Source organism: Monodelphis domestica, chromosome 8 (assembly GCF_027887165.1).
Source record: "Monodelphis domestica isolate mMonDom1 chromosome 8, mMonDom1.pri, whole genome shotgun sequence".
In the NCBI taxonomy this organism is placed as follows: domain Eukaryota; kingdom Metazoa; phylum Chordata; class Mammalia; order Didelphimorphia; family Didelphidae; genus Monodelphis; species Monodelphis domestica.
The window spans coordinates 10,667,535-10,692,029 of record NC_077234.1 but is presented as its reverse complement, the minus strand read 5'-3'; the positions used below and the strand labels follow the sequence as shown (position 1 = coordinate 10,692,029).

General features: G+C 52.7%; 1 protein-coding gene across 2 annotated transcripts in view; it reads left to right on the top strand.

The window, feature by feature from the left end:
- BOK (BCL2 family apoptosis regulator BOK) overlaps positions 1 to 24,002 on the top strand; it is a 29,466-nt gene extending 5,464 nt beyond the window's left edge. Inside the window, exons 4-5 of one of the 2 annotated variants that reach the window (XM_007502416.3) lie at positions 15,434 to 15,597; positions 22,822 to 24,002. In XM_007502416.3, coding sequence (XP_007502478.1) covers positions 15,434 to 15,597; positions 22,822 to 22,830 — 173 coding nt within the window. In that variant the 3' untranslated portion in view covers positions 22,831 to 24,002. Of the gene's footprint in view, positions 1 to 15,433; positions 15,598 to 22,817 lie in introns of both variants that reach the window. The other variant, XM_001364693.4, reaches the window with a different exon arrangement.
- The last annotated feature ends 493 nt before the right edge of the window (positions 24,003 to 24,495 follow it).

Here is a 24,495-nt window from a genome sequence, read left to right as displayed (position 1 = left end):
CATCACTGAGGTCACCACAGCTGGCTCATCAGGGCTGGGAGCCTCAGAAACCAATGAAGGAAGGAGGGAGAAAGAGAGGGAAGGGAGGGAGGGAGAGAGGAAGGAAGGAAGGAGGGAAGGAAGGAAGGAAGGAAGGAAGGAAGGAAGGAAGGAAGGAAGGAAGGAAGGAAGGAAGGAAGGAAGGAAGGAAGGAAGCGAGGAAGGAAGCGAGGGAGGAAGGAAGGAAGGAAGGAAGCAAGGAAGCAAGGAAGGAAGCGAGGAAGGAAGCAAGGAAGGAAGGGAGGAAGGAAGGAAGGGAGGGAGGGAGGGAAGGAGGGAGAGAGAGAGAGAGAGAGGAAATAGTTGAAGAAGCACTTATCACAGCCAGGCACTTTGTAGGACCCAAACACAAAAGGAGAGAGTCCTTGCCTAGGCCAAGTGCCCATTCTTGTCAAAGGAGGGACTGTAGGAGTAGGTCTGGGTCCCAGGAGCCCCAGGGGCAGTGAGTGGGACCACAGGGCTGTTCCCTCTTTCCAGAAACAACGGATGCATTGATTAGAGAATTGTAGTGGCTTAGTGGATTGAGTTCTAGATTTGGGAAATAGGAAGTCCTGAGTTCAAATCCCCTCTCAGTCATTTCCTAGCTGTGTGACCTTGGCCAAGTTACTTCCTCTCTCTTAGGTCTGGCATCCTCACCTTTCAAACGAGGGGGTTGGATCATGGCGGGGGGGGGGGGGAGGACTAAGGCCTCATCAGAGAGGATAGCAGGGTACACCCCCATGATCCTCTACTCCAGTAGGGTGCATCGGGGATGGGACAGAGCATTGCCTTGGGGAAGGTTGGGTGGGAGCCAGGGGTATGCTGGAGCCCACTTAAGTTTTCAGTGGGAGCAATGCTACCTCTTGGGGCTGGATGGATTGCTTTGTTGATCATTTAGACATAAGGAACTCCTGGAGGAAAATGTTAACAATCTGTGGTAATCGGGGAATCGGGTGCGAGCCAGGCTGCCTCAGATTCAGTTCTCTTCTCGTATCCATTCTAAGGCAGTAGATGGGGGCTTACCAATCATAACACACAGTAACTTACGAGGGCAGGTTTTGCGGGGAGCTGGTTGTTAAACGTTTCCTGGCACAGCCTTAGATTTAAAGCTTGGTCTCCTCGGGTAGGAGCCAGATAGAGCAGGCTAGAGACGTTTGTACCGTAGCCAGTCTCAAGGCAGGAGGCCTAACTCTGCGAGGGAGGGCGGGAGTCCTGGGCCACAAATCCTGGCCGTGTGGGGAGAAGAGAGGGAGCTGCTGCAGGATGGATGACGAGATGGCCCGGTGGGTGACCCAAGAAATCAAGAGGCTGCAAAGCCAGACAAACTTGGCCCTGGGCATATCCTAGTCTCTCTGGGTCTCGGAGATTGCACATGGCTAAACAATTGTTGCTGGCAATGGTGGAAGGAATTTCCACACTGTAGGATGAACAGGATCACAATGTAGCACCCAAACAATTCCGTGTGAATCAGGGACTTCGACTGAAGGGAACCCCCAGATCTTTGGTTCAGGAGATGGCCGGGAGGAGTTCTCTCCTTCCCCAATGACAGACTGGCCTCCCCGAGCGAGCCAGAGCTGGACCGGTCACTCCTTTCACCAGTCAGTGAATGCCTTTGAACAGCCTCCTCTCTGGGAACTCCCATTTGGGGGGTTTCCGGAAGGCCCAGGACTATTAAAATGGCAATTCTGGAGACTGAATCGAGTGTACATTCCACAAATGTGTGCAGCCTCCCTGGCCGAGGACCCAAGAGGAGACGTTGCCTGTTCATCCAGGAGTGCTTCTGAGGCTTCATTTGTTTCCCAGAAGCGTTAAAAATGCTCCCGCCGCTGGGAAACAGCTTGGCGAGCCTGGCTGGGAGCCTATGACCCGTCTCGCCTCCGGCCAGATTGCCAGTTCCGTCCTTTCTTCGGAGAGCCGGAGCCGACAGGGCTGGTGTCTGGACTGAGAAGAAGGGGCTCAGGGAGGCGAGCTCTATCTCCCGGGCTCCTCGCCTCTCTGGAGGCTGAGGCTCCGTACCCTGTGCTCATCCCCGGGAATATACGGGGAGCTCCTCCTCACCAGTAGCGGAGCCCAGGCCTTGAGCTGTCTACGGGCCACCACTGAGTCATCCCAGGGTTTCCTCCACTCTGAATGAGGTCACCAAGCCTGTGCCGGAGAGGAGAGGGTGTGACAGCACCCATCAATCTCCCTTGCGCGGCAGGGTCCCTCATTTGCCATGAAAGGGAAGGGGGGCAACCTTTGTGCCGAAGCCACAGAAAGTTTCCACACTCTTGAGCAGACGTGGTTTGAGTCCAGTTTTTCCTTTCCGTATTGTAACACACCTGACCAATTGGAAGCATACGCACTGGAGTGCCAACGCATTAACTAAGAAGTCAAATTCTGGACTTTCCCAGCAAAACTCTAGGTGCCACCTGAGAAATGCCCTGCTGGGCACCTATTTTTTGCATCAAGATATGCATTTTATTTTGACTTAAAGGCAGCTAGGTAATTAATTCAGTGGGTCTATAGTCAGGAGGACACAAGTTCAAGTTTAGCCTCAGACATTTATTAGCTGTGTGATCCTGGGTTAGTCATTTAACCTCTCTTTGCCTCAGTTTCCTCAACCATAAAATGGAGATCATAAGAGCACCTACCTTCAAGGGTTGTTCTGAAGCCCAAGTGAAATAATATTTGTGAAGAAGCATGGTATCTGGCACATTGTAGGAGCTTAATAGATGTATATTTCCTCTCTCCCCCCACTGCTATTGATCTAGGTAAAATATTTAAAAATATGAAGACACAGCTAGGTGAGAGAGTACCAGGCTGGAGTTGGGAAGTCCTGATTTATTCAGACACTTCCTACCTATGTGACTCTGGACAAGTCCCTAAACCCCAATTGCTTAGCCCTTCAGGCTCTTCTGGCTGCCTGGTACCAAGACAGAAGATAAGGTCTTAAATAAATAAATAAAACTATGAGCAGGAGGCTAGGGAAAAGGGATTGGCCTGGCAACTTGATTGATTTAGGAAACTCCCAGGGGAGGCAATTATTCTGCTGAAATGAATGAATAACTCTGCAGTTGACCATCCTAGAGATGTTTCCATTAGCATTTCTCCAATTAGGGATTTTGAGCATTTTCCCCTTTGGCTATTGATATCTTTGATTTTTTCTTCTGAAAATGACCTATTTAGATTCTTTGAACGTTTGTCAATCAGGGAATGAGTCTCATTCTTGGAAATTTAATTGAGTGCTCTTTATATTGAAAAAATGAGTCCTTTATCAGAGAAACTTGCTGTAAAGATTATTTCCCTTTTCCCTGCGTCCTTTGTAATTTTTGTTGCCATTATTGTGAAAAATCTTCTTAATCAGAAATATCCATTGTGGCTTTTGCAAGCCCTCCCCCCCCATTTGGTCATGAATGATTCCCTTATCCATAGATCTGATCAATAATTCCTAGTCTACGGCCGTAACTTGCTTCTTGTAGCATCCTTTATGTCTAAATCATATATTGATTGTGGTATGAAATGCTGGTCTGTACCTAGTTTCTGCCAGACTGCTTTCCAGTTTTCTTGCCACTTTTTGACACAGACTGAGCTCTTGACCTAATAGCTTGGATTTGGGGGGTTATCAAACACTAGGCTACTGGGTCCTTCTGTATTGTGTGTACTTAATCTGTTCCATTGATCGCCTTTCCATTTCTTATCTAGTGCCAAATTCTTTTAATGATTAAAACTTTCTTTTGAGATCTGGTACTGCTAGTTCCTTTTCCTTGCTTGCTTTTTTAAAAATAGATTCCTTTGTATTTTTGACCTTTTGTTCCTCAAGATGAAATCTGATGATTACTTTTCTAGCTTTGTAAAGTAATTATTTGATAGTTTGATTGACATGACACTCAATAAGTAAATTAATTTAGGTAAGATTGTCATTTTTATTATATTGATTTGGCCTGCCCATAAGTAACAAATATTTCTCCAATTATTTAGATCAATCTTTATTTGAAGAGTAAAGAGTGTTTTGTAATTGTCTTCATATAGTTCCTATGTGTGTCTTGGCAGGTAGATTCCCCTGTATTTTATAGTGTCTACAGTTATTTTAAGTAGAATTTCTCTTTCTGTCTCTTCATGCTGGGTTTGTGGGTCACATTTAGAAATGCTGTTGATTTTTGTGGGTTTATGTATATCCTACAAGTTTGAGGAAATTAATTGCTTCAATTTAGTTTTTTAGTTGACTTTCTTTTTTAAAAAAATTATTTATTTAGAATACTTTTCCATGGTTACTTGATTCATGATCTTTCCCACCCCTCTTCCCTCCCCCCTCCCAGAGCCAATAAACAATTACACTGTTCTATATGTGTCATTGTCCAAAACCTATTTCCATATTATTCATATTTGCAATAGAGTAATCCTTTAAAGCCAACGCTCCAATCATACACCCATCAAACCTTTAGTTGACTTTCTACAGTTCTCTAAGTATGACACCATATCACCTGGAAAAAGTGAAATTTTGTTTCCTTGTTACTTGGGCTTATTCCCTTATTTTCTTTTTCTTGTCTTATTGGTATAACTAGGATTTCTAGTATAATACTGAATAGTATTGGTGATAATGAGCATCCTCACTTTCCTTGGGCCAGTTATTTTTCCCATGTGATATTTCACATTTTCGTCTATTGGTCTAATTTTTTGACATTGTTTTATTGTTTTTTGATGTCTCATAGAGTTGTTGGCTTCCATTTGGCCAATTCTAATTTTTAAGGAGCTATTTTATTTGTTGAGCTTTTGTACCTCTTGATAAACTGTAAATACTGTTCTTCATGGCCTCTAGGAATTCTTGTTGAGTTTGTCTCCAATCTACCCTTCTCCAAAAAAAAAAATTAGTTCATTAATTTTTAAATCATTTATTTATTTAGGCCTGAAATTTTTTTTATTTAATTAATTTAAAATACTTTCCATGGTTACATGATTCATGTTCTTTCCCTTCCCTCCTCCCACCCCCCTCATAGCTAATGAGCAGTTCTACTAGGTTTTACATGTGTCATTGATCAAGACCTCTTTCTATATTATTAGTATTTGCCCTAGGTGATTTTAGAGTCCATATCCCCAATCACATCCCCATCAAACCATGTGATCAAGCAGTTGTTTTTCCTTAAAGATGTTTTCAATTCATTATCTTCTGAGTTTGTGTCTTGAGCTTCCCTATCACCATAGTAGCTCTTCATCGTTGGATTCTTTGTTTTGTTTACTAATTTTTCTACTCTATTTAATGACTGGAATTTATGTTATGTTGGGATGAGGGATAGTCTGATATGTACTTGTTAAATTTTTTTATGGTTGGGCTCTGAATTATTAATTTGGTGGTCGCCAGGGATTTAATTTCTAAATTCCAAAATGAATTACTAAAGTAAATGTAATTTATGGTAGTTTATTTACAATAGAGGGAATATATTGAGGCAAAGATAAAAGGAGAGAGAGAGAGAGAGAGAGAGAGAGAGAGAGAGAGAGAGAGAGAGAGAGAGAGAGAGAGAGAGAGAGAGAGAGAGAGAGAGAGAGAGAGAGGAGAGGGAGGGAGGGAGAGGGAGAGGGAGAGGGAGAGGGAGAGGGAGAGGGAGAGGGAGAGGGAGAGGGAGAGGGAAGTAGGGAGACAGAGAGAGAGAGAGAGAGAGAGAGAGAGAGAGCGAGCCCCAGCTTCTTCTGAGCCAGAAAGGCAGGGAAACTAAGTCAGCCTTTACACTCACCATGGTGACTGTCTAAAAGGAAAGCAGTCTGAGGTCTCCTGCACAAGTTCCTCCAGGGTTGAGTTCCATAACCAAGTCCAAATGTCTGTCTTCCAGTCTCTCCTCTGAGTGACTCTTCTTCACTCCAAGCTTGAGAGACTGATCCTCCAGTCAAACTCTGAGTCAGAGTTCTTTGATCTCTCCTCTGGCCTCTGTGGTCCTCTATTTAAAGATCTTTTTCTCTTGTGTCACCTCTCCTAAATTTCACATCTACCAATCACAGCAGACGCAGGATCCTCTACAGGACTACCCACTCTTTCACACATGGGTCACAGGCCTCCCACTCAATGTATGAAATGGATGTTCACACCTTTTTGTGGTTAAAATCCAAAATGGGTAGATCTCCATACTCAACGTTAAGTACTGTGTTTACACTTTGGGGATTAAAATCTAAAAATAGATTGGGGATTACAAGTCAATCTTCCCAATCAAGGAAGAGCTAAGTACCTTCATTGTTACAATCAGGAGAGAGCCAAATCCAGTCCTCACATACCTGTCCTTTTATGTCCTTCTGCTTTCCCAGCTCAGTTTGGGAACCAGCAAGTTTTTGGTGTTTCTGAAATGATGTGATCCAGGGAGAGGTCAAATTCTCGACATCTTGGTCCGAGTTCTGCCAGTTGGGTCTGTTGGCTTGTGTATGGTTGAGGTTCCATAGACTGTTGTTGGACTCCATCATCGTTAGCCCCCTTGGAGGTTCTTGAGGTTCAAAGAGAGGGAGGGAACTGATGGGCTAAAGGTTAGATCTGAGTTGAGGCTGTAGCCCTGGGCTCAGAGCTACACAGCTGAATGTCTGGAATTTGTTATTGCTCAGTCCTCGGTGGTGTCTGGAATCTTCAGCTGCTCCTCTGTACTATGGAACTGTGACCCAGCACGGGGTAATTGGTGACAGTGTCTAGACGGCACCCCTTCTTGCTCCTGGCACTAGTTCAGGGACATCCTGGGTTCTCTTCGTGCCCTACTGCTCTGGGCCAGTCTGTGTTCCATCCCTGGGTGTTGCAAAGCTCCCTACTGCTCCTGGCCAGCTCCCCCACCCCTTCCCCAGCATCCACATACCTCTGTCTTTCTTCTTAAGTTTTTCTTGGCTAGAAAAGATGGCTCCATCAGCCTCGGTGTCCTCATCTGTCAAATACAGACAATAATACACACCATATGCGCCACTCTACATGGGGATTGTTAGATAGCTAAGCGGTTGTTTACGTAGCACTTGACACATGTCCCATGTTACCCTCACAACCACCCTAGGAGGTAGGCTGCTATTATTACACCCATCTTATGGATTAGGAAACTGAGGTGGAGAGAAATGAAGTGACTTCTCTGAGGCCACACAACTAGCGCGTGTCTGATGCGGCCTTTGAGCCTGGGTCTTACTGACTCTATTTCCAATGTTTTATCGGCTGCCTCTAGAGTTAGTGAGGTCCTGGGTGTTGACTGCTTTGCAAGCTCCGACGCATTCTGTCAATAATGGCGATTAGTGTTGGGTTTCCAGCGTCTTGCTAGTATAAACAGTGCTGCTGGTGATCTGCTTGACTAGGCAGGGATTCCATTTTCTTTATTTTGAAGAACAACAGGCTTCCGGGGCGCCTTGTGTTTTATCACTGTTTCTCTGGGCATCCCCACTCCGCTCCCCCCGCCCGTCCCAAGGGGAAGCTTCCCTCCAAACGAAGAAAACCAAAAGCCGTGCCCAACCCGGCCAGTGATTTTTCCTGATGGCGGACGAGAGCCGAGAGGGGCCTTTGGATGTGCCGAGGATGCCGTGTCCCTGCCTCCCGGCTGCCCAATGGCACCAGCGTCCTTGGGAGCGGCAGCTTCCTGCCCAGGGCTTCCAGCCGTGCTCACGCCCTTCCCCGGGACGCAGCGGAGTGTCTCCCGGGCGGGCGGCTCCGAGCCTGGCTGCGGAGACTTGGACGCACTCCCGGCCCCGCTCTCGCAGCCGCTGACCAGGTGACGTTTGACCCGGATGGCAGCACAAAGCTGAACTCGGCGCTTTCCTGGACGCCGCGTTTCCCCAGTTTGTTCAGTAGTCACAAGCTCAAGATCACGGGGTCCCTCCCTGGACGGGGCACCCAGGTGGGGCGTCCCCGGGCCCAGACCCACACCCCCGGGCCAGCTGCTATTCCCGCGTGGGCTGCTGGTCACGGGGGCTGCTGGGGCAGAAGGGAGGAGAAGAGAATGAACACTGTCGCGCCCACGTTGTGCCAGGAGCCGTGCTAAACACCATACAATTTATCCCATTTGACCCTCGCAAAAATCCTGCAAGGGAGGTGCCGGTATTAGTTTGTCCATTTTACAGGGAGGGAAACTGAGGCAAACACCATTGCAGGGATTCGTCCGGGGATCCAGAGACACAAAGTATCTGAGGCCTTCCTGACTCGAGGCCCGGTGCTCTACCCACTGCACCCCCCAGCTGCATCCCTACTGTGGGGGCAGGGCGAGGGGGCAGAGAGGAGTCAGGGTGCGGCACTTATGGGTTTAAGGGGGGTTCTTGTTGCTGAGAAGCTTCCTTTAGCATTTGGAGGAAAGCGAGATCTGAGCTGAGACTTCCGGGGTCCCTTACCCAACTCCCGCTCCCAGAGGCTCCCTCTCTAAAAGGAGGAGACAGCTCTAGAATCAGGGGTCCCTGGGGTGCAGCAGCGGGGCCGCCCTGCAGGGGAGGGTGGAAAGAGCCCTCGCCGTAGGGTGAGGGATCCTGCTTCTGACACTCCGGCTGTGGAGACCTTGGACAAGTCACTTAATGATGAGATAGTTGGCCTTGAGGAGTCTCCCTCGGCCTCGGTTTCCCATCTATAAAAAGGGTCCTGAGCTTGGAGATAACAAAGGACGACGAAAACAGCCACGGCGCGGCGGCCCACATCTCCTCCCTGGGGTCCCCAAGCCGCCTCCCCCGCAGGTCAGACCACCCATTGGAGCTGGGAGGATCATGAAGGAGGAAGGTGACGGAGGAGGAAGCCATCGGGCGCAGTCCGGGTCAGATGTTCTCGCATTCTCAGGACTTTCGGTTCCCTTTTCTGGGCTCCTCTTCATCCCGCTGCACATTCCTTCATTCTTTGGGGCCGGCACGGAGCCCAAGGCCTGACTCCTGGCTCGCTTTCCTCCTGGGGGCGGCCGGCTCCGGCCTCCTGCCTGGCTTGGACTCGCTTTGGGAGGTCAGCAGAAAACTCACCAAATTCTGTCCGGCCGGCCAGCCGGGAGATCCCAAGCCCAGATACGGAATTGGGCGGAGGAGCCAGCTGGATGGCCAGAGACAGCCACAGGTAAAGGGGAGGGAGCCGAGGCCGCCTCCCGAAGGAGGACAGGAAACGGAGCTCTTCCTCCCTGGGATGCTGGAGGGAGCCTTCCTGCTCAGGTCACACCCGCGGCCCCCCCCCCCCTCCAAGAGTCCCGTAGGTGCCACTTCTAGCCGAGTCCCATTCCAGAGACGCTTCCGGCGTCCCAGGAGAAGCATTTCCCTTTTCCAGGGCTACGCGGCTCCGGTGCGCCTTCCCCTGGCCTCTGTTGGGAAGGGGGGACGACCAAAGGGCGGCGCCGAGGCCTCTCCGAATCGGGCCCGGGGTCCGAACGGCCTCTCTGACCCGGACTCTTTCCTTGCTCCCACATCTCCTGGAGTGTTGCTGTTGTGGTTCCGTCATTTCAGTCATTTCTGACTCTTTGGGACCCCATTTGGGATTCTCTTGAGCCGTTTGCCATTTCCTTCTCTGGCTCACTTTACAGATCAGGAAACTGAGGCAAATGGGCCACTGACTTGCCCGAGGTCAGACTGGAGCCCAGGATCTCCTGTCCCGCTGAGCCCCCTGCCCAGCTGCCCTTCCACACGCTCTTTCCTTCTGAGATGGTGGAAGGACTTTTAGTAGGAGAGGTTCCAGGAAGAAAAGTGGGGACAGGGAGCCCCCGGAGCTCGACCGGGGTCCCAGCAGGCCCCCCGAGCTTCAGCTGTTCTGCAGAGACCCCTCTGGGTGACGAGGACTTGCACCCGCAGTGGGAAAAGCTCCTCGAGTTTTGTGGCTGGTCCCAGGCGGAGGAGGGGCCCCGCGTCACCCGGGAAGGACGGCCCGTCCTTTTTAAGGGGCAGAGACGAGCCAGGGGCCAGGATGTGTTTGGATGCGTCCCAGAACGCAGCCTTTAGCTCCACGGCTGTTCCGGCCTCTTGTGACGCCATGACGCTCACTGGCTCTCCTGTGGAGTTAGTAATCCCGACGCCTGCTGTTGGGGGGGTTCTAGAGGTCGCCCTAATTCTGATAGAGGGAAGTCCAATGACTTACCCAGGGTCACGCAAGCTTCACGGAGCTCTGTAGGAGCCCAGGGATGTTGCCCCCATTTCGTAGAAGAGGGAACTAAGCCTTGGGAGATGAAGTCACGCAGCTTTTAGCCCCCTTCCTTCCGCCCTGGCCAGAGCCTTAGTTGCTCCGTTTGTCCATTGAGGAGCCGGACTGTGTCCTGGGAGGTTGTGCGTCCCCCAAAGCTGGCCGACCACGCGTTGTGGGTAACACAGAAGTGCTTTGCCGACCCTCGAGCACCCCACCAGCGCCGTTATGGGGTCGCCCTGGATTCTCGGGGCAGGACTCGACTCGACTCCTTCGCCGATCTGGGTCTCCAAAGCCCTGAAACCCAGATTCCTAGAAACGCCCAGGACGGCCGGTCAGTCATTCAGTCGACGTTCCAGCAGGCTTTGCAAAGGGCCCGAGCGGTCCAGAGGTGGGCAGAGGGGATGCCAAGCCCTCCTCCGCCCAGGCTCCGGAGGGAGCCCACGCCTGACCCTGCCCTGGCCACGGGCTGTTCCCAGCTTCCCTCCAAGCAGGGGTGGCTCCGGGCAAGCCGGCCTGGTCCTCACCTCCCGGGAGAGGCCCCTTTGATCTTTGGCAAGGCGCCGCTCCCGAGGGGCAGCCATGGTGCCTCCGTGATGTGTTGGGTAAACAGAAGCTCCCTGTCTCCAAGGCTGTCGCACCATCACTGTTTATGAGAAGAATGTTTACTTTCAAAGGGAAATTAATCTCTTTAACTGTGGCTCTCAGAGTCCTGGGTGGCTCCCTGCCTTGGCACCGGCCAAGGAGGTAAGAGAGGCTGGCCCAGAGGAATCTGTCCAGTCCTCCCGGGGGAGAAGAAATAGGCTGCTCTTTGGCGTGGGGTCTGGCAGCCTGGGGAACCCCCTGGATATGAGGGAGCTGCCTGCTGAGCAACAAAGGAGGCCCTGCCTGGCACTCCTCGACTTTCTCAGGAGCTTGGCTGGACGAGGATGGGAGGGAGTGGACAGCACACCGCCCTAGGAGCCAGGACACCTGGGTCCTAATCTGCCTGTGCCACTAGCCCTGTATGATGGCGCCAGAGTGACAGAATGTCCCGGAGCCTGTTTTCTGAGCTGTAGAAGGCAGGCCAATAACTAGATGGATTTTTTTTCCTTCTTAAATTCATGCCTCCACAAGCTTGGGTTTCCTGTTAACAACAGTCAGGGATATTTGGACTCGGGGTTTCCGGAATCCTCTGGTCTGCTTTTGAGATGGAAAAACTGAAAAGGGGAGTCCTTTGGCCAGGCTCAAACGTAGAGGATGGGTTCTTAGTCTTCCTGGGTCCTGGAGCCGGTGGGCCCCTTTGCAGAATCCTGTATTAAATGCTTAAAGGAGAATGCCCAGGAGTCGAAAGAAAGCCTGTCCTGTGGACATCTGCTGTATTTCTATCCCCATCCAAGTGCCTGCTGTGCTCCCTGTGATCCCTCAGAGCCCCAGTGAGACCGCAGGGTAAGGGCCCCTACCCTGGAGGATCTCTGGGGGGCCTTCTGGAGCTGACCTTCCTAGGATCTCAGAGATGGAAGGGACCTCAGGGACCATCTATTTGAACCCATTCTTTTATAGAGAGATTAAAGGGCTCTCCTCAGGTTACACCAGTGCTTGGACCCCCCCGGCCAGCACTCTTGCCAGTTCTGCACCCCAAGCCTCCTAGAGTTCTGTGTCCAGTGTTAGCCTCTGCCAGGCCTGTAATAAGCTGCCAGGCAGGGAGGCCACTGGGCAGAGGAAACTTGGGCTTGGCTGCTAGGCTTTAGAATTGGAAATAGCAGGTCAGTGCTGGCCAGCAGGGCAGGAGGTGTGGCCATGTTTATACTGTTCTAAAAAAATGTCCAACTTTCCTGTTTGACCACTCTTCAGTGTTCCTTTGTAAGAGTACAGGGAGGACCTATGAATCTCAGATGTCCGCCTTAATACCACCTATTTGTCTAGGGCCGTAGTGGCAAACCTATGGCATGCATGCCAGAGGCGGCACTCAGAGCCCTCTCTATAGGCACATGTGCCATCACCTCAGCATAGAGTTCAACAGAGTTGGGGAGAGGGTCAGGCTGCTCCCCTCCTCCTGTTCATGGACACCCAAGGGCATTTCTCACCCCACCCATCCCTCTAAAAGGCTCACCATCCCTGGTCTATGGCTTGGAGCCTCATGAGCCACTGAAGGGTGGATTCTGGGAGAAAACACATGAGAGACCTACTGTGCAGATATCTGTCACCTGTGGAAGAGACAGGCTATAGCTACACGTACTCTGTCAGGAAGGACACAGAGGATGGTGAACATCCCTCTGCCTCTGCTTGGGCCAGACAAACTCTAGAGGCCTCACTGGATTCACTTCTGGGCCCCGTGGCTTAGGAGGGATAACGGTGAACTGGATAGTGACCAGGGGATGGTGACGAATGGAGAAGGGCCTTGAGTTCTTGAGAATCAAGTGAGGGACCTGGGCATGGTGAGCCCGGTAAAGAGAAGACTCAGTAGTGTTGTTTAGATATTTGAAGGGCTGTCCTAAGGAGCAGGAGTTGGGCATTCTCTTTGGCCCCAGGCAGCCAAATGTCAGAAGTATTCATGGGAAGTTGCCAGGAAGCACATCTAGGCAGATTCGGTATCAAAAAAAGGCCCTCACAGGAGATCTGCCTCCAAAGGGAATGAACTTCCTTGGAGGACAGCTAGCCAGTGGTTCCATCTCCCTGGACAGTTTCCAGGGCCCCCCGGGTGACCCTTTTGCAGGGTATTTTTGGCCTTGCTTGGACCAGATGGCTGGTGTCCCTCTCAGCTCTGATATTCCATTCTCCTGGTGTCTTTCCACTCTGGTCAAAGGCCAACTATGCCTAGCATGAGGAGGAGGAGGAGGAGGAGGAGGAAAAGGAGGAAGAGGAAGAGTTCATAGCAGCTCAGCAGCCAAAGAGGGCAACAGTTCTCCATGCTGATTAACATTTGGTATAAAGAAGGAAGAAAAGATTTGGGGAACCCTGCTGCCTCTGTTTCCCAGCTTCTGTGATGGGGCTCCTGGGGCTGTAGAGGGAGAGTTCTGTAAATCATTATCATGAACAATGTGGAATAATTAATAGGACACTGGGCTGTGGAGTCAGGAAGACCTGGGTTTTAATTCTGCATCAGATAATGACTAGCTGTATAGCCAGGCAAGCCACTCGATTCTTTAGCACTAATACTTATTCTAGCAGCTAGATGCCACAGGAAAGAAATAGTCCTTGTCCTTGAGGCTTAGCTTACACACCGATAGACCTCTCTTGGCCTCAGTTTCCTTATCTGTAAAATGGATTTGCCAACGTCCGTCCAGCATTGAGTCTTTCTTTGCTCCTATGATTCTGTGACCCAGAGAATGAAGACCCAGCCCCTGTCTCCTCCTGGTCAAACATCCCCAGTTCCTTCAATTAATCTTCATTCATCTCACCCCATCAGGCATCCCCTCTCAATGGGCTCCAGAGCTCACCAAGGTCCTCCTTGATAGGGATCATCTAGAACGAAACACGCATGGTCTGATGGGGCGGCAGGACGGTCATTTCCCTCATTCTAGGCCAGGAAGCCCCTTTCTACTGCCTTGATTAGCCTTTGGGAAAAGCCTGGGAGGGAGTTTCCATCTGCCTCGAGTCTCCTCCTGCTCCCTTCCACTCGGGCCAGGGAAAAAGGTCCGGAGGCTGAGCCAAATCACGCGTATCCTCTCTTAGTGATCAAGGAAGCTGGAACTAGGAGGGGACCAGGGAGCAGCTGCCCAGGGAAGCCGGGCCACACAGGAAGCTGTGTTGTGAGCGAGATTAGTGTGGGATTGGCTTCTCCCCCTCCAACTGAAAGATTGTAGGCTATGAGGCCCCAGCCGGTTTCAGGAAACAAGAATGTGTGTGTGTGTGTGTGTGATTGCATGTGTGAATGTGGGTGTGTATGTGTGAGTATGTGTGTGATTGTGTGTACATGTGTAAGTATATACAATGTGTGTATGAGTATATGTGAGTGTGCATATGTGAGTGTATGTGTGTATATATACGTGTGGTTTGGAAGAAAGAGGGAAGAGTGGAAATCAACGGCAGGCACTGGGGAGAGATATAGATGGTCCCTTGGGATCCAGGACCCCAGGGTGAGAGCCTGAGTGGGTGGTCTGCCCTGGGAAAGGCAGCTTCCTCTCTGAGCATCAGTTGTAAGGCATGCGGTAAAAGAGTCGGGGTGAGGGAGAGGCCGAGCTAAGACTGAGCTGGGTAGGGAGGAAGGAGGAAGAGGACTCCAATCTGGCCATTGCTCAGCTTGGTTAATGTTTGCCCAAGGTCAGCATTAGGCCAACTTTCAGGGCACCAGCGCGAGGGGTCAGGGGTGCCAGGCACAGTGTCGAGGCTCAGCAGGTGTCCTCAGGGAATAAAAGAGAAGCCAAGAGTGGGAGAGAGAAAAGAAGAAAGGGAACTAGAGCTGGCCTCTTGTGGCCTGGAAGCTCCCTCCACCTCTGCCTTGGGGAGTCTGGGAAAGCCTCTGGACAGCCCTTCTCTGAAGGCTTTTAGGGGCATACCGTCAAATCCATTGGGTTACCAAGGAAACCAGTCAGGGAAAGAAAGAGGGAACCTTTCCCCCAACTCTCCCCACAGGTTCCTTGGGAGTCCAGGGACCTCTGGCCAGGTCCTTGCTTTTTTTCTGTGTATCCAAAAGAAATGGCTTTGGAAGGCAAGACCTGGGTTTGCATCCTTGGCTCTGACTCTTCCTAGCTGTGGAGCCTTCACAAACTGCTGCCACTCCATGTGTTTTGGTTTCCTCATCCAGAGTACAGGAATCTAATAGTCTTATCATTTACCTTTCTAGAGTGCCTAGTATAGTGCTGGCACATAGTAGGTGCTTAATAGATGCTTACAAATGAATGAATGAATTTCTGTCTCAGAGGGGATTTGGGAGAAAGGGCTATATAGACCCTGAGTTTTCTTTTTTCAATTATAAACAGCAACAATTTTTGACAATTTTTTCTGAAACAATTTTTGACAATTTTTTCTGACATGTTGTGATTCTGATCCTCTCCATCCCTCCATCCCCCACCCCAAAGTGGTAAATAGTTTGATAGAGGTTTTAGTGGTGCTTTCATGCGAGACATATTTCCATATTCCCCATGTTGTGACTGAAAACACAAATTGTATAGATCTTGAGGCACTCTGAAATGGGATTATTGCTGTGATAATGATGGACGTATCAGAGAAAGCTCCTGAGGCTGGCCCCTGGCCCCCTACAATGAAGGGGTTAGACACAATGACCTCTGAAGCTCCTTCCAGTATTAAACAATGATCTCTGATCCGATGATCCCTTGAACTCCAGGGATAACTGGAAAATCCCAACATCCCTTTGGACCAGAGAGGAAGTGGGATAGAGGGTGGTAGTTGACTTGAGCTAAAGCAGACTGCAACTTTCTTCCTTTATAGGAATAACATGGGGCAAAGTGGTCTCCCTCTATGCCGTGGCAGCAGGGCTGGCAGTGGACTGTGTGAAGCAGGCCCAGCCAGCCATGGTCCACACCATCGTGGACTGCCTGGGAGAGTTTGTACGCAAGACGCTGGTGACTTGGCTCAAGAGGCGAGGAGGATGGGTAAGGAATTCTGTGTGTGTGTGTGTGTTCGTTCTTATTTTTAGAGAAACAAACCCTGTAGAAACAAAGCAAACAAAAGCCCCAGTGACTTTGTAGAAGTTGGGGAATGAAAGGAGCAGGAAGTCTGGCTGGTGGCAGGACTAGCTTGGTACAACAAGCAGGTGCTTCATGGGCCCCACTCATTGTGTTTCACTTCTGACCTCTGGTAATCTCCAAGTCCAGCTCCCACCTCCAAGCAGGCTTTTCCTTTCTCAAGGCCAAATTGCAGCTCTCAGGCATGGACTTCCCTCAAGCTGAGGCCCCCACAGGGGCTGCCAACTGAGTCAGATCTCTAACCAGAGATTATCATCTCATAAGTTTGCACAATTTCCTCCTCTTCTAACCCTCTTCTCAGGCCAGGATGCAATGGTGTTGAGCTTGGAAATGGAAATTTCCTCTTCCTCTAGTCTGAGGGGTCATGGTCTGGTCATGGCAACTGCTTATCATGAGAGCCATTGGGTTGAGCTGTATAATTCCATTAGGAAAAGAACAGCCCAATACAGGATCCTGAGTTCAAATGGAGGTTCCAATGCTTGCTACCTCTGTGATCTTAGGCAAGTTCCTTCCCTTCTATAAGACTCAGTTTCCTCATCTGTAAAATAAGAGTGTTGGACTGAATGATCACTAGCCCTCCTAGCTCTAGATCTACTGATCTGGTGATCTTTTCTTGCTTATTGCTGTTTCCAGTTAGTGATGGTCAGTTAGTCAATATGCATATATTAAGAGTCTTCTATGAGGAGGAAGCTGGGTGGCTCAGTGGATTGAGAGCCAGGCCTAGAAATGAGAGGTCCTGGATTCAAATCTGGCCTCAGGCACTTCCTAGATGTGTGATCCTGAGCAAATTGCTTAACTCCCATTGCCTAGCCCTTACCATCACTCTTCTGCCTTGCATGGAAGGTAAGGGGTTAAAAAAAAGTCCACTATGTGCCAGGCACTGTGCTAAATGCTAGGGATAAAAAATAGGTTTTTTTCCTTTAAAAAAGTAAAAGATCGTCCTTTCCCTCTAGGGGCTCACAGTCTAATGAAGGCAACCCCAAGTAAATGAATCCCTTCCAACAAGATGCAGGATGAAGCCAGGAAAAAGTGGAGATGATCTAAACAAGGAAAGGGTTAAGGGCAATCAGGAAAGGCTTCTTCCTCTGGGAAAGCGGGATTTTAGTTGGAATTTGAAGGAAGCCAGGAGGCAGAACTGAGGAGGGTCTGGTTCATAGCATAGCTAGGAGGCCAGCATCACTGGTTCAACCAGGCATGGGGTGATGGAGGTCTCCACCAGGGTGGGAGCAGGGTCAGAGAAGAAAAGGGATGTATTGGAGATAATGCCACATGAAGTGGCCACTGATTGGATACGGGGATTGAGGGAGAGTGAGGAGTTGAGGAGGAGGCTTGGGGAGTAGGCCCAAGGGGCTCGGAGGATGGTGCTACCCTGGATAGTAACACAGAAGTTTGAAGAGAGGAAGATTTGGACCATCTTGTGATTTCATTAGCAGAGGAAGTCCCAAGTGAGGAAACTCCCTCTGTTGATGCAGGTCAATAGTACCTTCTCTGCACCTCAGAGCACTGAGAAATGAAAGGATTTGCCCAGTCACCCAGTCAGGACATTCCAGAGGTAGAACTTGAATCCAGGTCTTCCTAATGTCAAGTTTCCACTGGTCTCTACTGCCTCTCTTCTGTCCTTGTTATCCACACTTTCTGGTTGGTGTCTCCAGGTACTGAGCCAAAGAAAGCTGTTCTAGCCAAGACTCCCGGCCAGAACATGGGAACGCCCCCACCCGACCCCCGTATACATGATACATAGCAGAGGCTGATGGGTTCAGGTTGGCTTAGGAGAGAAGGGGAAAGAGATCCTATCACGCCCCTGGCAGCCTGGATCATTAGAAGGCTCATCATTCAGAGCTGAGGCTGAGGGGCCCCCATGGGTGAGCATCAGTAGGAGCTAGGCATTACAGGGCAAACAAAGAGGCAGCTGAATGAGAGGGAAGTCAATGAACAGACTTGTTCATCTTCTGTGGCTGCCCCAGGCAGAGGGCTGGAAGCCTAAGCTGTGGGGAGGCTCTCAGCAGAGATCAAAGTAGCACCTACCAAATGAGTCCAGGGGAGGGTGGGAGGAGAAGGGGAGTCGGGTTCAAGTTCAACAAACAGTGGACAAAAGAGAATGGAAAGCCAGCTGGGCAGATGCCTTTGAAAGTCACCGAGTGGATTGATTTTCTACTTGAAAAGAGAAGCCAGCTGCCCGTAATAGAGAGCCAACCGATGCCCTGTTGCTCTTCTGCTGAGGGCATGGAAACAAATGCCCGTTCTATCTGGTGTTTGTTAAATCCAGAATAAAGATCAAGTCGGGAAGGGCAGCAAGTAAGTGCTGGCTTATGAAGGTGGCGCTGCTGGATCTGGTGCACTTGGATTGATCACACTCCCTCCATGGGACTCTCATCAGTCTGGGGCTGCAAGGGGCCTGAGAGTTCATCTCCCTTAACAGACGAGGCCCAGAGTAATGGAGCCATCTGCCCACAGCCAGTAGGGATCAGAATCTCTGAGGATGGGAGCCCACCTTCCTCTAAAGGCGCCCAGCCCTAGGAAAATCCCCGAGGAAGGCCACTTATCTGACCCCTGGCTGCGTGGGCAGAGACTCCGGATTTGGGTTTGGTTGCCAGGCAGCTGAGCAGGGACCCCACCTTCCTGGGTCACACCCCAATCATTAGCCAGGATTTCCCTCTGCTCAGCGAGAATTCCCTGCCCATTCATGGTAGGCTTTCCTCTGGCAGCCCCTCCCAGGGCTGAAGGATGTCCCTGAGAACTGCAGACAAAGGGGCCCGCCCCTGGCTCCCAGGGAGATTGCTTACCATGGCATCTGGCCCTGACCAGGCATCCCTCAGCCCTGCCTAGGAGGCTGAGAAAGGGAAGAGGCAGCTAGCTGCAAACCTGCCTCGTTTCCCACAAGAGTGCCGGAGCAAACCTTTGCTAGTGGGCCAGGCAGATTCCCAAGAAGCAAGGCAACGGGAGGGGCTCAGATCCCCACCGTGGTGGCTTAGAACTGAGTGGCCCTCTCCCCCTGCCTCAGTTTCCTCATCAGTGAAAGGAGGGGGCTCTTCTCCATCTGTGTTCCTCCGCTTCCTAGCAACAGAGGGGACCGCCTGGCAATGGCTTTGTGGGGCGCCCGGGGCTGGGGAACAGCCTTGGGGACTTCCAGAAGCCCTTTTGTCTGGGCCAGCCAAGCACAGAACATTCGGTGGAGTCTCGGGTACCGAGGGCCACAGATGTCTGAAATTCTGTCCCTGTGAGTTGACGCCTTTGTCAGCAGAGATGGTGTCCTGGCTGGAAGTCCTCAGGTCTCTCTCCCTCTCTTTTAGCCCATGTATTGGTTCCAAAGCAGAAGAGCCATCAAGGCAAGGCGATGGCTGTTAAGGGACTTGTCCAGGGTCACCCGGCGAGAAAGTGTCTGAGGCCAGAATTGAACCCAGGACCTTCTGGGCCTGGCTCTCAATCCTCTGAGCCACTTGTCTGTCCCTTCGATCTCTCTTAGTCCTGCCTTTGCAGCTGTACCCAGGAGCCCTGGCGCCTTTCTTAGCGTGCAAGTCTGGCCTGGGGGGGCCCCAAAACAGCTGGGGAAAGAAGGCAAGACTGGATGAAGTCCCAGGGGAGAGAAGGCAGCGGCCTCCCCTCCCCTCCTCCCTTGGCCTCTGCTGGCAGCGCCAGCCTCTCCTAGCTTTGGCTTCTCCATCTGAGCACCACTGGCCAGGGCAGGAGAGCCAGGAAAGGGTTCAGCCTTTGGCCTCCTGAGACTCAGAACTGGCCTCTGCTGGGCCCCCATCCCATCCCAACCCCCACGAAGGCCGAGCTCAGCGAAGACCCCCCCCCCCCGGGAAACACACTGTCCCAGGGGGTGCCTGTCCTGGTCATAGGCTCTCCCTGCCCTTCCCTAGAAGCCCTGATGCAAGGCTGGGAGGGCCGGACTCCTCCGGTGGCAGCGCCCCTGGGCAGCTGTGGTCAAGCCGGGGGCCAAAGGAAGCTCCCCGTCACACAGCGGAGCCTCGGCCGTTCCAGGGGAGCTCAGGCCGGCTGCCCGCTTTTCCTCTTGGGCCTCGGCCGTCTGCTCGGGACCCTCCTGCTGATGTCTGCGCTGGGGCTGGCTCCGAGGAAACCTCCCCACAAGGGCATCTCCGGGGCCTGAGCTTGGCCGTGGCCCTGGCTCTGCACGGCTGCCTGGGGCCGGCTCCCCCGGGCTCTGACAGCTGAAGGACCGCAGAGCCCGGCGCCCCAGTCCCGCCTCTGCCCCCGGCTTCCTCTTGCCAGGCGGCAGCCTCCATCCTGCTCCGTGTCCAGAGTGGAGAAGCTCAGATGCTCTTCTCAGTGCTTGTGCTTCAAACCCGGCTAACATTTTGGGCTCCACCTTCGTCCCAAGCTCAGTCCCGGGAGGCCGATGTGACCCTACGTAATGACACCCCACATTCAGCCACGGCTGAAGGAATTAAGCTGCCTCCTCTGGCCTTCAGGGCCCTGCTTACTTTCAGGGCAGCGGTTAGAGCCTAGGCCTGGAGTCAGAAAGCCCCGAGTTCAAGTTTGACCCAAACTCAAACCTGGGCAGGTCACTTAACCCCCAGGGCTTACCACTCTCCTGCTTTGGAACCAACACTTAGTACTGATTCTGAGAGGGAGAGAGAGAGAGAGACAGAGAGAGAGAGAGAGAGAGAGAGGGAGGGAGGGAGAGAGAGACAGAGACAGACAGAGAGAGAGGGGGAGAGGGAGAGACAGAGACAGAGAGAGACAGAGACAGAGAGAGAGACAGAGACAGAGAGAGAAAACAAAGAGAGAGAGGGAGGAAGAGACAGAAAGAGAGAGAGGGAGGGAGAGAGAGAGAGAGGGAGGGAGAGAGACAGAGGGGGGAGGAAGGGAGGGAGGGAGAGAGAGAGAGAGGGAGGGAGACAGAGAGAGAGGGGGAGACAGAGACATGGAGAGACAGAGACAGACAGAGAGGAGAGAGAGAGACAGACAGAGAGAGAGGAGAGACAGAAAGAGAGAGGGAGACAAAGACAGATAGACAGAGAGAGAGACAGACAGAGAGAGAGGAGAGAGAGACACAGAGACAGAGAGAGAGACAGAGACAGAGACAGATAGACGGAGAGAGAGACAGAGAGGGAGAGAGAGAGAGAGAGGGGGGAGGAAGGGAGGGAGAGAGAGAGAGAGAGACAGAGGGAGGGAGGGAGGGAGGGAGAGACAGAGAGAGAGGGAGGGAGAGAGAGAGAGAGAGGGAGGGAGAGAGAGAGAGGGAGAGAGAGAGGGGGAGGGAGAGAGAAAACAAAGAGAGAGAGGGAGGAAGAGACAGAAAGAGAGAGAGAGGGAGGGAGAGAGAGACAGAGAGGGAGAGAGAGAGAGAGAGGGAGGGAGAGAGAGACAGAGAGAGATTGAGAGAGAGGGAGGGAGGGAGAGAGAGAGGAGAGAGACAGAGAGAGGGAGGGAGGGAGGGAGACAGAGAGGAGAGAGACAGAGACAGAGAGAGACAGAGAGGGAGGGAGGGAGACAGACAGACAGACAGAGAGACAAAGACAGAGAGAGAGAGAGAGAAGGAGAGAGGGAGAGATGGGTGATCCTCTTTATCATCTCCATCCCTGTCTGCCTCAGTTTCCACCTCTGTCAGAGCGCCTACATCCCCGGGCTGTTGTGAGGATCAAATGGGGCAGCTGGGAAGTGCTCAGGACGGGGGAGGCTCTGCCCACTGCTGCCTTCCTCCCAGGGTCATCTCCAGAATCAGAGCAGACACAGTCTCTAAAGGCTTTTGCCAGTCTTTGAGGGCCGTCCAAATGCTGGATCTTATTCCCACTCCTTCCCCTCCCTTCTTCGGCCAGGCTACCCTAAGCTGTGGGTGACGCGCCCTCGGGGCCCCGAGCCCCCCCCCTCCCCTCCCCTCTCCCAGGCCTGCTTGAGAAAGCGCTCCCGAGCCTCTGGCCTCCATCCCAAAGGCGTGGAGGGAGTGGGGAGGCCCCAGGCTGGATGTGGAGGTCCCGAGAAGCGAGGCTGCAGCCCTTGGTGGCGCCCCTTGCTTTGGGGCCGGCGGTCCGACTGGCCAAACTCCATTCCCCAAAGCCCCAGCCCTGAGCTCAGGCTGGGGAAGACGCACCTCTGGCGGCGGCCAAGCTTGTCTGCACAATGGGAGGGAGAAGCCAAGCCCTGGGCTGCCTGGGAGCCCTCAGCAATTTTCGGGGCGTGGAGATGCCGGAGCAGCTGTTCCCAGCCACTGTGGGGAGGGAGGAGGAGCACAAGCAAGAGGAGGAGGCTGGGAGAGTGCCTCATGGGCCGGGGCAGCAGTGGGGTGAGCTGGACAGAGGGATGGAGCGGGAGTCAGAAGCTACTTACTACTGTAGGCAAATCATGCCACCTCCCTGGCCTCAGTTTCCTCAACTGTAAGATCAGGGAGGAAGGAAGCAAGGATGGATTCAGTTCTTCCACAGAGTTTCTGAGCCAGAAGGAACCTCAGACACTCGTTGGTCCAACTGGTGCCTGAGACAGGAAACTCCTCTCGTTTGTCTCCAAAGATACCATCAGCCCCGGCTCAGCCACCCCCAGGGACGGGCAGCTCACTACCTGCCCCGGCAGTCCATTTCACTGACAGCAACTCAGAGTGGTGGGAAGTTCCTAACCTGGACCCCGAGTGCCCCTCTTGCCACCCGGATTCCTGTTCCAGGTGCCCGTCAGCCCTTTGAATCCAGGCTCTGTGCCCCCACCCTGAATGCCCACCAGGCCTGGAGTGAGTGGCATGGGCTCAGGGAGGGCCTGCTGGGGCTGGCGGAAGGAGCCCAGGCCTCCAGGCCCAGCGTGGCCCCATCTCTCTGCACCAAGCACTTGACATGAGGTACCTTCATTGGAGCTCCCTGGTGAGGTCTGATCATCAGCCCACGTGCCAGAGGAGGTCCCAGAGGCCCAGGCAGGTGACTTGTTCTAAGGAGGATTTGAATCCAGGCCTTCCCAGTTCAGCCACAATGTCTCCAGCATGCGGAGTATCTCTCTCCTCGCCCCCAGCAGGCACATTCCTAGCTGTGGTCAGCTGGGGATGGGGAGCTCACTACCTGCGGTGCCTTTGGGATGATTTAAAGGTGGCCTAGCAGGGGGTGTTGGCTGCTGCCCCCCAGCTCCCCCTTTCCCCTCCCCCAGGGGCTGGGTCTCCTAAGCCATCTCGTTCTCTTCCGCGGCAGGCAGACATCATGAAGTGTGTGGTGGACAGTGACCCCAGCCTTCGATCGCACTGGCTCGTGGCCGCCCTCTGCAGCTTCGGCCACTTCCTGAAGGCCATCTTCTTTGTCCTGCTGCCAGAGAGATGAGCGCGGGGCGGCGCGCTGCCCTGCACATCCTGGACTCTGGGGGCCTGCTGGGGCTGCTTCCCTCTGGGGACAGGCGGCTCTCCAGAGCAAGCCTGCGAGCAGAGGCCGGGATGGGGAAGCTGCCGGCTTCTCCTCGTGCTCAGCCATGTTTCCCGTCCTCCCAGAATCCCGCCGCTGGTCCCTCGCCTCCGCTCCGTCCCGTGTCTCTTTGCAAAGCCGCCCTTGGCTCTTCCCATTGGGTCGGCGGCCCTCGACTCCCCCATCTCTCATCCTGCTTGTGTCCGCTGGCTCTGGCCGCCTCTTCCTTGGACCCCGGAGACCATCGTCCTCGTCTCCAGGCTCTCGTCTCTTCAGGCCTCCCTCCACGCCGCTGACAAAATGCAGTGCCGACTGTGGCACGCTCCTGCTTAAAGCCTCCGTGGCTCCCTAGTGCCCCTGGGGTCCTTCCTCAGCCTGGCAGGGCTCCCTGCAGTTGTCCTCCCCAGGGAACCTCCCCTTTCCAGAAAGAACAGCAGTGGGTGGACTGGAAAGGGGTCTGATGTCCCGGACGGTGGCTCCCACCTCTGCAAGGATGGAGGCAGGAGTCCTTCCTCATCTCTCCCAGGAGCCTTCTTCTCCAGACTTTGCCACGCGGCTTCCCATCCTGCGCTCTAGATTCCAGCCAAACTGGACGCCTCAGTCCTACTCCTGAACCCCCATCTCTGTGCATTTGACCAAGCTGTGCCCCCACGCAGGTAGGAAGCGCACCTTCCTCCCTCTCCATCCAGCTGTCTCTGGTCTCCTTTGTATTTATTTGTGTACATGTGGAATTCCCCGAGGGCCAGGACTGCTCTCCTCCATACCCTGACACCCAGCACGGTGCCTGGCATGCAGGTTGCTGAGGGATGGATCGTCGAGGTTGTTAGGGCTCGCCAGGGCCCCTCCAGTTATCTCTTTGGGTGCCTCGTAGCTCTGAGTAGAATGGAAGCTCCCCTCAGGCAGGCAGAACTTGTTTCCCTTTTCTTTGTAGCCCGGCACCTAGTAGTTACCTAATAAATGTTTGTTGAATGAATAAATAAAGGCAAAGAGAAGTCAACGCCCCACCTCCCCCCATATAGTCCCTACAGGAGCTGCTCTTGGGACTTGCTTGCTGTGGGTGCTGGAGAGCTTCAGCTGGCCTCCATGATTTTAGCCTGCCAGAGACATATCTGACTCCCTCTGCCGGAGATTCCAAGCCCAAGGGTGCTTGAATTTAGAAGGGAAGAGCTCTGGTAGGGCAGGGACAGCATGTCCAGAGGGTCTCCTCTGGCCATGGGGAGGGAGGGAAGAAAGGTGAAAAGGATTGTGCAAGGAATCAGGGCTTGGGAGACATTCCATCCAAATGGATTTCCTGGACCGGAAGTATTCTCATGAGGAGTTTCCAGATCTAAGGACCACTCAGTCGGGTCTAGAGACAGGAAGTCCTGGGCTAAAACAAGATCTCAGACCCCTTGCTAGCTGTGTGACCTTGGACAAGTCCCTTAACCCCCATTGCTTAGACCTTCCCATTCATTCTTCAGCTTCAGAAGCCCTA